The 17,176-nt window shown below is 32.4% G+C and overlaps 1 protein-coding gene across 9 annotated transcripts in view; it reads right to left on the bottom strand.

Annotated features, from left to right (window-relative positions):
- LOC115886866 (NADP-dependent malic enzyme-like) overlaps window positions 1-17,176 on the bottom strand; it is a 73,080-nt gene that overhangs the window by 15,870 nt on the left and 40,034 nt on the right. For all 9 annotated transcript variants that reach the window (XM_030906189.1, XM_030906182.1, XM_030906186.1 and 6 more), the window contains 3 exons: window positions 9,698-9,856; window positions 4,657-4,838; window positions 2,122-2,354 (listed from right to left, as the gene is read on the bottom strand). In XM_030906189.1, coding sequence (XP_030762049.1) covers window positions 2,122-2,354; window positions 4,657-4,838; window positions 9,698-9,856 — 574 coding nt within the window. The remainder of the gene's footprint in view (window positions 1-2,121; window positions 2,355-4,656; window positions 4,839-9,697; window positions 9,857-17,176) is intronic.

Consider the following 17,176-nt stretch of genomic DNA (forward strand, 5'->3'; position numbering starts at 1 on the left):
AATCTCTCACCTTGCTCATCACTGACAGCACCCATATTTTCAGGGAAAATGACAAATGAGAATGGAGAAAGTGAATTTTTAAAGACATTCGGGCACCAAGCGATTTATAAGCATCTAAAAGCTCATTAACCAATTGTTCGTAGTTCGCATCCTTATTGTTTCCCAAAAATCCCCTCACTACACTAACAAATGAGGTCCATGCTCTGAGTTCCTGCCTGGTAAGCGTGTTCTGTGAAATTTGTGTCGTCCAACAATTTCCTGATTTGTGGTCCAATAAAAATACCCTCTTTCAATTTGGCATCACTCAACTGGGGAAAGACTTGCCTTAGGTATTTAAATCCATCACCTTCTTTATTCATAGCTTTCACGAAGTTTTTCATGAGGCCAAGTTTGATATGAAGAGGAGGCAGGAGGACGTCTTTGGGGTCTACAAGAGGGATATACTTGACATTTTGGGAACCCGGTTGAAATTCACTTCTTTCTGGCCAAATTTTCTGTACATAATGATGATTTACTGCACGACTGTCCCACAAACAAAGAAAACAGCAATATTTTGTAAATCCTCCCTGAAGTCCCACTAAAATTCCTATAACTTTCAAGTCCCCACATATCTGCCATTTATACCTGTTGTAGTTGATTCTATCTAAAAGCATGCGCATATTTTCATAAGTTTCCTTCATTGTCACTGAATGGGCAACTGGTATAGAGGGTTTTAAATTTCCGTTATGCAATAACACAGCTTTTAGGCTATATTTCGACGAATCTATGAATAAGCGCCACTCACAGGGAGAATGTTCTATAGAAAGTTCCTGCATTAAGCCATCGATATCAGTACATGCACACAACGAATCCTCCATACTGTAGAATGCAGAGAACGGAGCTTTTCTTTTTCTAAAAGTGGTGATTTTTGTTTCATTGGCTAACAGATTCCATTCCTTAAGCCGGGATCCAAGAAGTTCTGACTGCTGCTTTGATAACCCCAAGTCACGCACTAAGTCATTCAACTCGCTTTGAACAATCAAATGTGGCTTGTCGGAACCGCCCTCTGGGGTAAAGGTAGGATCAGTACACTGGTCTCCAGAGCTGTTTGATTCAATATCTTCCTTATCTTCCAAAACAATACCTTGCCAGTCTAAGGGCGCGATCGGCACTGGGAGATCTGCATTATGAAGAACAGGTCGTATGGCAGACGGCAAATTGGGATACTCGATCTTGTGCTTTTGTTTTTTGGAAAAACCTTCAGTTTTCGTCAGGCAAAAATAGCAATCGTCAAAATGGTTAGTTGGTTCTCGCCATACCATTGGAACCGCAAATGGCATTTTTTTCCTCTTCCCTTTCATCCACTGCACAAGCGACACGCTACAAGTAACGCAGCACACATGAGGAGCCCACTGCTTGTCTTGATCTCCAACCAAAACTCCAAAATACTTGAAGTAGGCTTTCTTCACATTTTCAGAAAATGGTCTGGCTTGTGATTGCACCATAAATTCTCCACAAATGTAACAAAATCGATCAGGAGACACTTTACAACTGCGGCGCGTTTGACTTGACATTTTCGTACTATTTATCTACACGCATAGAACAACTCACGTCGAAAATCAACTGAAAACTGAACTCTCTTATGTTTTTCACAATATATTATAGTGCACAAAATGCGTCCCTTTCAATCATCCCATCATAAAATTTACCTGTATGTAAACGAATCTACCTAGACTTAATACCTGACATCTATAAAATTGACTACCTGCAAAAAAGAGGCGTAATTAGGCAACTGAAAAGTGGTACGTGTAGGAGCTTCAGGAGTATTTTTTCTGTTATTAGAAGCATATTTTTATGAAGAAATTCTGCAACTGACTCGTGTTACAAAAATCATGTCGGCCTGTGTAATTTATATTAGGTAATTGTTGGTTATATGTATTTTGTTCTGATTTTTCTGAATTAAGTATATACTCTCAATAAAGCTACTTCTAAAAATATAGATTTAATCATTGTCAATCAAAATTAAAAATAAAACATAAAATATGTTTTAATCTAATATTTTCATTACACAATATCTTTATATCTGTTTATATGGTAGATATTCCCGTATTCTAATATGTACAGAAATTAAAGAACACTAACCTCTTACTCTATTTTGTTTTAAGCCAATATACAACGGATCCTTCAAAAATTGTTCGTTATTGGTTCCTACATCAATAGTTATTGGTAAACATTGGTGTGGCTTAATGCCAGCTAATGCGGTATATAACGACAGTTTTCCAACAGGAATGCCCATACCACATGCTCCTAAATCACCGAGTCCCAAAATACGTTCTCCATCTGTCACTACGATGACCCTTACATCGGTTTCGGGCCTATAAATAATATATAAATCTAAATTTTCCTTCACATTTTAAAAGTTTAGTTTGTATAGTTAATAATATCCACTAGAACACGTAATGGAATAAAGATAAATTAAGAATATTAAAAATAGATATCAATTTGATAAAAAAAATTGTGTTGGTTTTGTAGATTTTTCTACTTTCTTGTAGACAGGTATTATAACACTATAAACGCCTACTTTTTAAAGAGCGAATGTTATATCTTGTCTTATATTTTCAGGTATAGGAAGTGTTTAATAAAACAAAAAGATTAAACAAAAACTCGTTCGATAATGATACAAAATTCAAAGTGTTCCATTTAAATTAGTGGAGAATTCTTCGAATTTAGAATTTTAAGACGTCTTTGAATAAGCAGCTTTGGATATTTAGAGCATCTTCCGTATATGACTGTTTTAGTAAATACTATTTTAAAAACACTAAATTACCACAATACACCAAAACAGTTTTACTTTTACACTGGACGCGCGTTTCGCTAACAATGTTAGCATCATCAGCCGATCAGTCCATCAAAAACTGATCATCTGCTGATGATGCTAACTTATTCTAAGTCTATGATGCTAACATTGTTAGCGAAACGTGCGTCCAGTGTAAAAGTAAAAGTGTTTTGGTGTATTGTGGTAATTTATTGTTTTTATTTTGCTGTGTAACATCAAAGGTTCCAACCCCCAACCCCCAACTGTAATAAATACCATTTTGATTTTTTTGTTATCTATCACGGCCTACTATAATAAGAAAATTATATCCTTTAAATATTGCAGTAAATAATGAAAATAAATATATAGTGTTATAATATTTTTGAGAAGCTCGTAGCACGACGGATCGTATTATTTATAAATATACAGGGTGTTCCATTTGAAAACACATAACTTTAGCTCATATTTCCAAAATATTTTTTTCATAGAAAACAGACTACGCCACTGTATTCTACGTAAAAAGTTCTTCAAGAATTAGTTCACCTTCTCGATAAAGGATGATTCACAGTACACCGGACCGTGTCTGAGCCGGGCACGTTGCGTGAAATAGACACCGAGCCACGTCCGATCCTTCTGTATATGCAACACCGATTTGATAACGGGGTTCGTATTAGTTCCGAAAGTCTATGGTTCCGAGTATATTAGAAAACACAGCCCCATAGACACACGAAGATTTAATAGGAACAATGCCAAAGTTCTCGCATTTGGAATTGGTTCCAATTGCAGTTGATGAATAAAGAACAACACCTGCTCACAGGGAAAGATGAAGGACCTATCTTCTTCATTACATCCTTTCATTGTCCAGTTTGACGCATACCCTGTCGTCAAAGTACACTTTTTATCATGTCTGTAGTAGGTATTAGTGAATCTTACAGCAGTATTGTAAGATTCACTAATACCTACTACAGACATGATAAAAAGTGCACTTTGTTTATATCATGACTACAGATTGCATTCGGGGCACCAGGAAAAGTACATTCATGCTTTCCGCAACGTGGCGGGAACGGAGCGGATCCGGAAAATAAATTTACGCCGACATTTCTGTGACGGGGCACGGACGAGTTCCGGCGAAGCTCGGATCGTGCTCGGCCTGGCATGAATGTATATGTGTAAAGAACACTTGATAATGTTTGACCGTGTCTTCACCGACGCACGGCTCGGACCCGTCACGGTATAGCTTGAAGCATCCTTAAGTTTCACAATAATGGAGATACGGGAACTGTCCTAAATTGCAAAATTTTCGAAAAGATCCTGTAGCTCAGAAACAAAGAGGGCTACAAAAATTTTGTTTACAGCATCTTCCTTTTGACAAAAAAGTGGGACAGGTTTGTGCAAACCTCATCTACCTATCTTTACTAATAACGGAGATACCGTATGATTTCAACTAAAATAGGACACCCTGTACATTTTTGTTATAGATAATCTAAACTATGTATATTTGTAACAACACTGCATATTTGGTTTTTAAAACTTAAATACGACTAGACATTCTTCTGACTGCATTTTCACAAAATAGTAAATATTTAAAAAATGATAAGATTTATCTGTAATATATAATTTACATTTATTTTAATTGTATAAACTAAAACTGTTATAATAAACACTTAAAAATGAAAAATTAATGTAATAATATACAGGGTGTTATAGTTTTAGAAAAATAATATTTTTTTAATTTTCTGGGACGCTGTGTACCTTATGAAACAAATTTTAAATTCTTACTCTACTCTGCTTTAGTAGTAATAAGTGACCAACCAAGTGACTTTTTTTTACGTTATATTGCTCTGTAACCAATAATTACTTACCAATTTTTAAGTACTTCATACACGTGTCCTTTGTCATATATAGTTATGAACAGGCCTCTTGGCCTTCGAAATACCAAGCCGAAGTTTTGGCAGGCTAAACCAACAACTGGTGTATAAACTAAAGGCATAATATCTGACAAGAATTCTTTGGCCACCCTGTAGAATAATTTTTCGTTTCGATCCTGTAATCGAAAAATTATAGTTATTAAATTTTAGACACTTATTAGGCATATTGTATACAGGGTATTCCTAAATATCATGTATTAATGAAGGAAGGCGATTCTTTAGGTTATTTTATTCTTTGTTATCGATCTACAGGATGTTGATGCTCATACCACTATTCGTTTATACATGTACATGATATTTAGAAACACAAGGTATGTTAATAAATATAAAGCTCACAATATTACTAATTTAGCCAGTTATAATAAAAAAATATATGTTTTATTTCAACAACTTATTATTTTTAGACCCCGTACTAACAATTAATAGGTATGTAGTTTCTAATTGCTCTCCTCTTACCTATATATTTTTATAGATTGGACTGAGACATAATATGTTCATAATTAATATGTCCATTCAAGAATTGCATTTACGAAAATAAATTGAGTAGAATGCATTCGGTAGGTATATGGATGCATTATATTAACGTTCAAACGGAAAAATTTGCATGCACTGGAATTTTCCAGTTAACAGTTCAAAGCTCAATAATATTCCAGAAGTTAATCAGAAAATACATTATTAGTTCAGTTATTTATACCCTTAAAGTTAAAATAACATTTTTCAAATATCAAATTAAGAAAACGTAATTCAAATTAGTACCACGTGTTAAAAAAAATATTATGATTTCTTTTTTTGATATTTAGAACCTTATTTTTTCAATATTATGAAAATAGCTAAAAAAGATGGAAAAAAATGTTTACTCTTAATTTTACAATAATTAGATTTAATATAATAATTAATCATAAGTAATTAAGAAAATAAAGTCCTCCTACTCTGGGTGCCTGCTCATTAAGGGATAGAAGGCAATGAAAAAGCAAATGATCTAGCTAGGAAAGGAGCGAACACTCTCACTAACTGAACCAGAACCGTTCTGTTTTCCAAACGGTAACCAACTGAAAGTGGAACTGAAGAATCTGGAAGACTCCATCCATAACTTGGAATGGATGTCCGCCAACGGTCTAAGACACTCGAAAAAGTTCCTCAGAACTTACGACCGAGAAAAATCAAAGGTTTTCCTTGATTTAAGTAAAAACAATCTTCGGATTGTCACGGGGTTTCTAACAGGACACTGTCTCCTCAACGAACACCTCAGTAGGCTGAAACTGAGAAACAACGGCGAATGCAGATTTTGTGGGGACAATGGGGAAACACCAGAACACCTTATCACTGAGTCCGCCGAGACGACAACCATTCGTGCCATGAACTTTGGTACGGCTGATGTCGAGGATGGAGAGCTAGCCTCTGTGGAGCCGTCTCAGATACTGGCTTTTGTTAAAGCCCTGAGACTGTATGATGAGTTATAACTGGTTATAACTCAAGAAAGGGGAACACACAATAGATCTATAAGGTCGCGGTGATTAACTCCCCTCCTAAACATTCTACATTCTACAATATAAAATTATTCTACGAAATATTAAGTTTACTATAATAAAATTAGAATATTAGCGTCATTAAAGTATGTGATGCATTTTTTTTCTTGTTAGTAAATAAATATTATATTCACAGGGGTCATTTATAGATAACAGATAATTCGCAAATTCATTTAAAGATATAAGAAATATCAATTAAGATTAATAGACAGAGATTAGAATGAAAATTCAATTAGATAGTAGACCAACAACTAAATTACATCGTTATTGAATACACTTATAAATATAGATTTATAAAAAAGTTTCCAGTCACATTTTTAATATACATAATCCTATGAGAGCCAAACAATTACAATGGAAAAATATACTTTTTCATATGTAAATCTAAAAAAGGGCATTATACCGTAAATACCATTACAATCTATTCGTAAGTTTCGTTGCTAATTTTTAACTGGTGTCATTTATGGCCGAGGACCATGGTTCGGAATCCGCATAAACAGAGTACACCCTGTCACGATTAGCGCCGACAGTTAAAAGGATATGTTAACTTAAAATACTTTACATATTCCCTTTCTAGATTAAATAAATAATGCAATAAATAATAATCTAGAGCAATGGGAAAAATTTTGTTTAAAAAATACATCTAGGTATTAGCAAAATTCAAAATTAAATGAATAACGAACTGTCTGTCATAGCTTTAAAAGTATTGCATCAGAAGTCGAAATACTTATTTTAAATTATTAATTGTGGTAAATAATTTAATCGATACCTATAAGCGATACCAATTAAACTTTTAGTTACGTAATCGAGGGCGCGATTTTTAAATTCATTGTTGCCAACCATGGAATATTCGGCGCCGGGCCGACAAACTGGAATTTAAATTTCCCATTGGGGATTCAGGTAGTAGCTCTGCTGTACGAGCCCTAACAACTAAATGTTCGGACAAACAAAAATTTATTAAAAACCTTTATTTTAATTAACTGAATTATTTACATTTAAGAAATACATTAAAAATATATTAGATTCTAACATTTCTGAATATTTAAATAGTTTAATTTCTATAAACATTAAAATAAACTGTAAGCCAATAAATAAACAAAAAAGATTGCACAATATCGTGACAACTAAATGTTCGGACACTTTAAAAAAATAACTGTTCTCATATGGCTTTACATCGGCATGAACTTTTGCAACCACTGCAAGCCTGTTTGGCATTGTTTTTATTAATGATTGACATACGCCAGAGTAAAAATTTTGCCATAATTCACTTAATATCATCGTCAAATGGGCAACGGTTTCTTGGGGATCGTGGCACAATTTTACCATAGCCACTTTTTTAGCCAAGATTTTCAAATTAGCTGATAATTTGTCCAACTTTGATAATGATGAATGATTTGATAGATAATTGAGTCCAACTTAATTTTCTTAAATATGGACCTGCATTTTTTATTTCAGATTTTGAAAGAACTCGGTCTCCTGAGTACAATGATATGCCACACTTTATACTTTTTTTTGTTTTGGGTATCTTAACAACAACAAAACTATTTATTTAAAATAATTTCAAGTCCGGCGCTGCTTTTTTAAATTATTATTTAATCTGATTATATTCATCGCAACAAAATGTCAGCACTAATTAACATTGAATAAGGAAAATCGAGACAATTAAAAGATTCAAATAAATAATATCCAGGTTAGTCATTTAAACATATTATTTTTAACTTTCTTTGAAATATTGATTTCACTTTTACAAATGACTTGATCAGATTTTTTATTTTTTATTGCCATTACATGATTTTCCGTATTCAATATTTTACCCCACGTCATTATTAAGTTTGAAGGCTTATCAATATTGTAACGATGAATAAATTAAATAGGTAGTATTTAAAAAAAAACAGAGCCGAACTTGAAATTAGTTTAAATAAATTGTGTTCAAATGTCCGAAACAAAAAAGAGTATAAAAAGTGTGGCACATCATTGTACTCAGGAGACCAAGTTCTTTCAAAAACTGAAATAAAAAGTGCAGGTCCGTATTTAAAAAAATTAAGTCGGCCTCTGTATCTCACAAATTATCAGCTAAATTGAAAATCTAAAAATACTATCAGATAGCCCTAATAAAGTGGCTATGAGAATGTGCAATTAGTTTTTTGATTTTCTAAAAACTAACGACAGGAAAAAATAAAATTGATTTTCAAAAAAATTCGTGTTTTCCAAAAAAACTCAGCAATCCTTGAAATTTTTAAAACTTTTTTGATAGCATCTTGCTGAACATCCCAAAGCGCAATTTTGCCCCAATTTAACCATGTTCGTATCTATTACTATTATTACTTATTGAGCAAGCGAGAAAAATCTTCGTAAGAATGAAATCATTTTTTACAAGAAGAGATCTCAGTACGGATCTCAGAACTCGAATGGCCAGATGCTACGTCTTCTCTGTGTTATTCTATGGATATGAGAGCTGGACACAATTCACAGACCGAGAAGAGAATAGAACCTTCAAAATGTATATATACAGACGGATGCTGCGAATCTCATGGGTACAAAGGATCACCAACAATGAAGTACTCCAGCGCATGCAGAAACAAAAAGAGATACTGAACACGATCAAGGAAAGAAAAATGCAATACCTGGGTCATGTGATGAGAGGTAGATACGAAATACTGCGTCTCAAAGTGCAAGGGAAAAGATCAGTAGGAAGACGCCAGAACTCATGGCTAAAAGATTTGAGGAGATGGTTTGAACGCTCGTCTGCGGAAATCTTCCGGGCTGCAGTTTCCAGAGCCACAATTGCCATTTGGATCGCCAACCTTCGGCAGGAGGGGGCGTGATAAGAAATATCTATTACGGTTACCGAGATACCAATGCTCGTACCTCAAATTTGTAGCACCCTGTATATATGTCCCTTAAGTACTGTTAAGGAGGTGAGTTTTGTTGATGTAAATAATAATTGTTTATATATATTTATAATTATTAATTTATTTTTATTTTTCTAAAATATTTTGATTAAGAGAAAATATGTAAAAGTGGGCAACGCTGTGCCGGTCAAGCTTAATCACGTGAATAAAAATTTAATTGGTATGAACTATATAGGTAGTTGTAAATATTTTATTTCAGAATATCTAAAGAATTAGTTGTGCTTTTCTTGAATTTTAGTAACATATAGTTAAGTCAACGTTTTGGCTAATATATTGTCTTCTACATACTATGTCATTGAAAACCTTTACGTCAACAGAGATGTCACAAATTTGACGAAAATATTTTACCAGTAGTTAAGAAGCTATTATGCTTTATCATTATATTATATTTTAATAATGCGCTGTTACTATAAATATTAGTATTTTTTACTACCAAGTAATATTATTAACTATAAGTAAACTATTTGGTTTTTAATGAGAATCCTTCATTTTTGTAATTTTATCAACTGAATTAAGATAAAAATAAATGATACATACCAAAAGTCCCATTAGATACAAATATTTATTTAGGGGATCGTCAAGCCTGTCCAGACACAATTTACAGTGTTGTACTTGTTCATCTTGCGTTTTAACTCTGGGTGGTAAAAGTCCATGTATTCCCAAGGCTTGTCTTTCTTCAATACTAAACGCAAGACCCTGCAATAAAATAAACAATAATTATTAATATTCACTTATAGTTGGCTTAGAAGCAGACTTAAAATTAATTTTATACCTAAATAATATAAATAACCAAGCAATAATACATTATAAACCAATAAACAATTTATTTCTTTTTAGTTTTCGACGGTAGACAATATATTTCTATACCACTTCAAACGTTAAGTGGTTTATGTTAGTCAAGTAAAAATTCATAGAAATTTTAGAACAAACTGAAGTGTTTTTATAAATAAACAAATATTTTATATTTCTATATTTTATAAACAAAACCATCTTAAAAATATCATATTAGGTACATCTGTACGCATGATATACAATGCCTAGTTTTTTACATTTGAAAGTGCTAATGTATATGTACTACCAAAGAATATTGTATTATACAATGTTAATGGAAAATATAGTACACTATGATCATCATTTTGTAAGTCGGCATGAAAATTTTCATTTGGTTGTTTATTCCTATGGTCCTATTCTTTTCAAACATTTGTTATTAGCATATAATTGCCATGTTGTGTGAAAGGTTAACTTCTGCAATTATTTGTCACTCGTAAAGCTTAGAAATGTTTACTAGCAGACCTTGCAGTCGAACATTGTTCTTTTTAGAACCTCTTTTCGTGCGAAGTGTACAAGATAGCTTAATAGCCGTAAGAAACTCATCGCAACTTTATTAGAATATTTTGAACAGAAAAGCGGTAATAATGGCCCTTTATATCCCTTAAGTGCTGTGAAGAAGGTGAGTTTTGTTGATGATAACTGTTCATATATACAGGGTGGTCCGAACTGTATTCCGGAAACTTCGGCAGCATATTCTGCAGATAAAAATAAGTAAAAATGTTCGTATAGATGTATGTCCAAAAATGTTTAGTTTCGGAGATACAGGGTGTAGAAGTTTCATTTTTATTTCGATTTTTTCCAAATAATTTCTGCAGTAACGTCAATATTTGGATTAAAACTGGTGTCTGGGAGTTTTTTGACATGAGAAATTTGAATTTGATGTCAATATATGACTCCTACTAGTAAAGGGCTATCACTAGTAGAGGTATATCTACTAGTAGAGGGCTGCTACTAGTAGTGGCCAATCAGTAAGTGGTGATTTTTTAACTGGTTTAAAGAGTAATAACTTTTCGTCCCTACCTGTATAAAACTACTGAGTAAAAAAATATACATTTACGACGCTTTTTACGTAAAAAAGGTCTCTTGATAAAAATCGCTACGAGTAATGGTTTTCGACAGATTTGTAATCGAAATTATCAATACCTATCATCACTGACATAAATTGAACATGTTGACTAAATAGTTATCAGACTGAGATCATAAATTTGAAATGTTTTTGTACCAAAAGTTCAACAAAAACTTTTTTGCAGAAAAAAATATGATCAATTCAAAGAAATAAAAATTTCCCAAATTTATTATTTCAGTGAAATAACTATCTACTCAACGTGCTTATTTTTCGTCAATAATGGCATGTTGACTATTTCCATTCTAAATACCTGGAGAACGGCTGCTCGTAGCGATTTTTACAAAGAGATATTTATATTTACGTAAAAAATCACATAGATGTATATTTTTTCCGTCGGTAGATTTATACAGGTTTAGACAAAAAGTTATTACGCTTCAAAACGGTTAAAACACATTTAGGTGGCGCCCTCTACCAGTAGGAGTCATATTGACATCAAAATAAAATTGCTCATGTCAAAAAACTCCCAGACACCAATTTTCATCTAAATATTGACGTCACTTCAGAAATTATTTGGAAAAAATCGAAATAAAAATGAAATTTCTACACCCTGTATCTCCGAAACTAAGCATTTTAGCTACTTTTTTTAACTACCTACATTTATACGAACTTTTTTACCTATTTTTATCTGCAGAATATGCTGCCGAAGTTTCCGGAATACAATTCGGACCACCCTATATTTCTAATTATTTTATTTTGTTTCCTAAAATATTTTGGTTAAAAGAAAATATGTAAAAGTGGACAATCAATGTGCCGATCAAGCTTAGTTACGTGACTAAAAGTTTATTTGATATGAACTATATGTTTCAATTCAACAACACGTCACTGTAATTTTTATGCAGAACTTCTAAATTGCTACTTTAACTCGACTACCTTCTAGAATAGATAACAAAAATTTGAAATGTCATTTTTTATATTTATATATCCAAAAATGCTTTGTATTAATAACAATTAAAATGCGGAAATATATGAACAAAAATGAGCAATAAAAGACACAAAACAAAGAAAAAATCGTATCGATCAAAGCAATTTACAGAAAATTAAAGTAAAAGCAAGGTGAATTTGAAAGAGTATGAATTAATAACGCTATTCGATAATTTGAGACTGCAAAATAAGAATTATACAGTTAAATTAAATTTATTTATAAAATTATTAAAATTCAATGCAATGTTATATTTGTAATATTCATATTTATATGGTTATATTAAATTGTGATGTTATTAGTTGATATTTCTTATCAAAATGTTTCAATTATAATTATTGCTACTAAAAAGACACCCATTTCCGCATTTTTTTTTTCGTTCAAATAAATTGCTCCAATATATACTGTGTTATAATTATTAAAATTATTAATAATATAACTGTGTTATATTATTTACTTACATTATTATATTGTGTATACTTATATGATCCTTTTCAGGCAACTCATTAAAATTAAACAAATGGTTCATTTTGAATATTCCAAGTTTTAAATAGAAGTTCCTTTTTTAAGGAAACCATGATATGATACGTTGTAATAAGCATGAGTGTTACCAGGATCAACCTGACTATATTTTTGATCAATATGTGTGTATGTAGTACCTAATATGTAACCAATCAAAACGAGGTATTATCTTTATCTTAATGATTTCTGTAAAAATACCTAATGGAACATGTGAAACTTTTATTCATAAGGGGGGGGGGAGGGATTATTATTCATAAAGGGGGTTAAAATTTACGTGAGATTTTCTATGTTCAAGTTGACGATGAAGCACATACAATATTAATCATATCGTTCTATTAAACTTTAAGCTTTATTAATAAGGCCACTACTACACTATCAAATTCCTTTGGCAAAGATCTTTAAAGAAGATATTTGATGAAAAATTTAACACTGTTAATATACAATATTTTATAAAATTACACATATTACACTATCAAAATTTTTATAAAAATATATACATATATATTTTAAATAAAATCTTTGACAAAGAAATTTGATAGTGTAATAGTGGCTTTTTTAAAATAGGGTACAATATTTACCCTTCCTAAAATGTCCCAAAGATTTTCAGGAATTGGCGTTTTTCGTCCAAGTTCGGGCACTATAGTCCACCAATGATCCGTCATAATAGTTCACTAAATTTTTGCGAATAAGGCACATGACTAGCATAAGCTTAAGGATTAAAGCAGGAAGTCAGGGTCCTATTCCGAAATCGGTCAATCGATATACTTATTTAGAACTTTCACGCGATATAGAAGCAGAAGCAGAATGTTAGAAAATTGTTATTATATATTTGATGGGTAGTACATATTATAAATGTTTTATGATAGAATTATAATATACGTGAAAAAAGAATTTTAAATAAATTTGCATACGAATATCTACTATTACTATTAAAAACATCTACTATTAAAATATTTTTGTCATATTTGTCATTTTAATCGAAAAGTTGTTAATTTGTACAATGAACTTCCTTTTGAACACAAGTTTTAACGATGCAACCTGAAACGATTTTGTTTTTCTCCTGGTAACCTTAAACGAGTCAAGCAAAATATAAATCCGCTACAAAGTACGTAATAGACAATACTTCACGTCAATTATGTTTTTTTTTTATTTCTTGTATGACCCGATTATATATAATTATTTGCACTGCACCTGCGTTTATTTTTTATAGATGCTTTTTGTTATAATCCGTATACTTTTGTTAGTCATCGTTATCCTTGAACTGCAAATATTTACAGGAAATTTTGACGGTCTTATAAATGAAAGGATTTTCAAGTTCATTTACTTTCGCAGCAGGAACTTCACGTTATCTGATTTACTCTCACTACACTGTTAAAAATAGAATTTTTCTGTTGTGTGATTTTGAGAATAAAAATATTCCACAATGTTAGATATAAATTTAGCTTTGTAAAATATACCGGGTCCGTTTCAAAAGTGGCTCACCCCTATAACTTTTTTATTTTTTTTCAGATAAAACAACGATATTTGGTATGTTAGTATATGGAGTATATGACATAAATTAGGATTGATTGACGTGTTCAGTTGTTTTCGCGCACTTCCTGTTTCACTGGAAATGACTACAACTTTTGATTTTTAAATAACAACCTCGGTATTTTTTTACTTTATTCGATAGAAAATGACATTCTGAATAGAATGACATATCATATGTCAACTTTTGATATTTTCACTTAAAACAAAATTGAATTTTAAATTTTAATCTAGAGTGTCATGGCGGTGTTAAAAACCCTAATTTTTAATCAGAGCCTTGGAAAAATCAATTTGATCTTCTAATGTTTTTCGTGTCTTGTCCTGGCCGGATAAAAGTGGCCCAAATTGTATTTTTAATCATATCCCAATTTTTTCAAATGGAACGAGGGTAGCTCATTAGCATATTTGGAAAAGGCATTTTTTACGAATAATTTAGTACCACACACTTGGTATTTCGAGTGAAATTATCGTTATGAAACGCATGCTGCAATTTCAAATAAACTATATTCGAAAATGTCAAAAGTTGACATACGATATGTCATTCTATTCAGAGTGTCATATTCTATCGAATAAATCGTCATATCGTAACAAAATACCAGGAAGCGACCGAAAACAATTGAATACGTCAATCAATCCTAATTTTTGTAATATACCAATATACCAAATCTCGATTTTTTATCTGTAAAAATGGGGTGAGTCACTTTTGGGACACACCCGGTATTCCGGTATAAGTAAAAAACGATTAACTACAAATTTGAATTTTTCATGTTCGGTTTTCATATTTTCAGGTGATTTTTAGGACTTCCTGGAATTCCAGTTTTCGCTAATTCTATGGATAATATCGTACGATGAAAAAATTTCGTCCAGTTGGCTTGGAAATGACGATTGATGACATTCCTCATTTTCCCATCGCTGGCGCCGTTTTTATTTAATCATATTGTACCTACACCTCAAAATAGTCTTATCTAAAAATTCAGATTTGTGTCTAAATTGGATCCTAAAACTTTTAATGAACGGGTACTGTGAAAACCCCTGTATATCATATAATAAAAAAATATCGATAACTAAGGATATTCTGTACTATTGTATCATTATTGAAAAATGATATTTTATTAAAATATTCTGCTTCTTTTATACGTAATAGAATATTTACCATCTGGATGCTGATAAAAAATATTATTGATCATATTTCAATAAACGTCATTGTATTTGAAATCTCCAAAATATAAATGCTTTCCAAAGTTACGAAAATAAAAATCTCTACTGAAGCTATTAGAAAGTTATTAATGTGCCAAGTTGAAAAATTTACACTTTAAAATTGGTGATTTTCTCTTCTCTAAATCTAAAAACCAGTTGTTTTATTTCGAACTTAAAATGGTTATTTATTCAAACATAATCTAAACAGACTTTTCGATTGATTATTTCTTTAAGGAATAATTTATGCTTGTTAGTTTTAATTGTAAATTTAATGGTAATGCGAACTGGTAGCCTTTATCGATTGTTTTTACGATATAGCAGCAACAGTTCACCGTTTTTTCGGATAAGTCAAAAGTCCATCCTATACTTAAATTGTACACTTTGCTGTGCCTTCACAACATTTCAAAGTTCGATGTTTTGATTAACGCTCATTTTCAAGACTCAAAGTCCTCTGGTCTATCAAGTATACCGGGTGGTGGATCGTCGTTGGAAACAGGAAATTCCATGCAAATTTTGAACTGTTCAAATATTGGCTCCCCTATTGATTTTACAGCAAAGTCGTAAATATATTTTCTAAAAGTTTATGTATGGTAAATACACATGCCAAATTTGAACAATTTTGGACCAGCCGATTTTGGATAATTTAAAAAAGATTGCATCTATTTTTAAATTAAAGCCTACAGGTAACAATCAAACACCAGTCAAAATCTGACATATCTTACAGAAATAAACCGAAACACGTCAGATACACTGTCTAAGCTATTTCCCGCGTAGTATATTATCATGCTCACTTTTTCTTATGTGGTGTAACTATACATTTTTTGCAGGACTGTCGGGATGAGTATCAACTCAGACAAAACCGCGATAGTGTCATTCACCAGAAAGCAAAGTCTGAAAAACTTGAAAAGAATCCAACTAGATGGAAGGTAAATACTGTCATCACAGGAAGTTAAATATCTGGGAATAACCCTGGACAGTAAACTCCTGTGGAACAGGCATATTAAGAACACTACCAGCAAAGCCAAAAAGGCTCTCATGATATGCAGAAGACTGGCCGGAAATAGATGGGGCTGCTCCCCTAACATTTTGCGCTGGATGTATACCATGATAGTAAGACCAATGATTACTGATGGAGCAGTTGGTACACAAAGTTGGTACACAAAACTAGAGCAACGGACGGCAAGGCTAAACCTGTGCAAAGTCCCGAGGCTAGCATGCGTTTGCATCACAGGAGCCATGAGAACCTGTCCAACAGCAGCAATGGAGGTCATTCTAGATCTAACACCACTGCACATTGTCATTGGTAGATATGCCAATGCGACAATGATTAGAATGGTCACTAACGGAATGGGACCCCAGTGGACGATATGCCAAGAACGTACAACTTTGAGAAACATCTCAATGTAGTATCGAGCAATAAAAAGGATTGGAAGAGAGAAACGTCTGCCCAGCAGTTAAAAGACCATACCATAACTAGGTATACTGATGCTTCCAAAACCAATGCGAGAACAGGGATCGGAGTATTTAGGTCGAGAACTAAATACTCCGAACCAATGGGCACTTACCCTAGCATCCTCCAGCAGAAATCTACGCTATCGAAAGATGCGTACAACTTATCTTAGATAGGAACTATCGGAAAGAAGAAATAGCCATCTTATCTGATAGTCAAGCAGCGTTAAAAGCGATCAACTCAGTATCAATCAATTCGAAATTGATCAAAGAATGCATAGAGAAGCTGAATAAATTAGACAAAGAAAACAAAGTCCTCCTACTCTGAGTGCCTGCTCACCAAGGGATAGAAGGCAATGAAAAAGCAATTGATCTAGCTAGAACAGAAGCTAACACTCCACTAACTGGACCAGAAACGTTCTGCTTTCCAAGTTAACTCAAGGCG

Source organism: Sitophilus oryzae, unplaced genomic scaffold (assembly GCF_002938485.1).
Source record: "Sitophilus oryzae breed Bouriz unplaced genomic scaffold, Soryzae_2.0 scaffold_499_pilon_pilon, whole genome shotgun sequence".
In the NCBI taxonomy this organism is placed as follows: Eukaryota; Metazoa; Arthropoda; class Insecta; order Coleoptera; family Curculionidae; genus Sitophilus; species Sitophilus oryzae.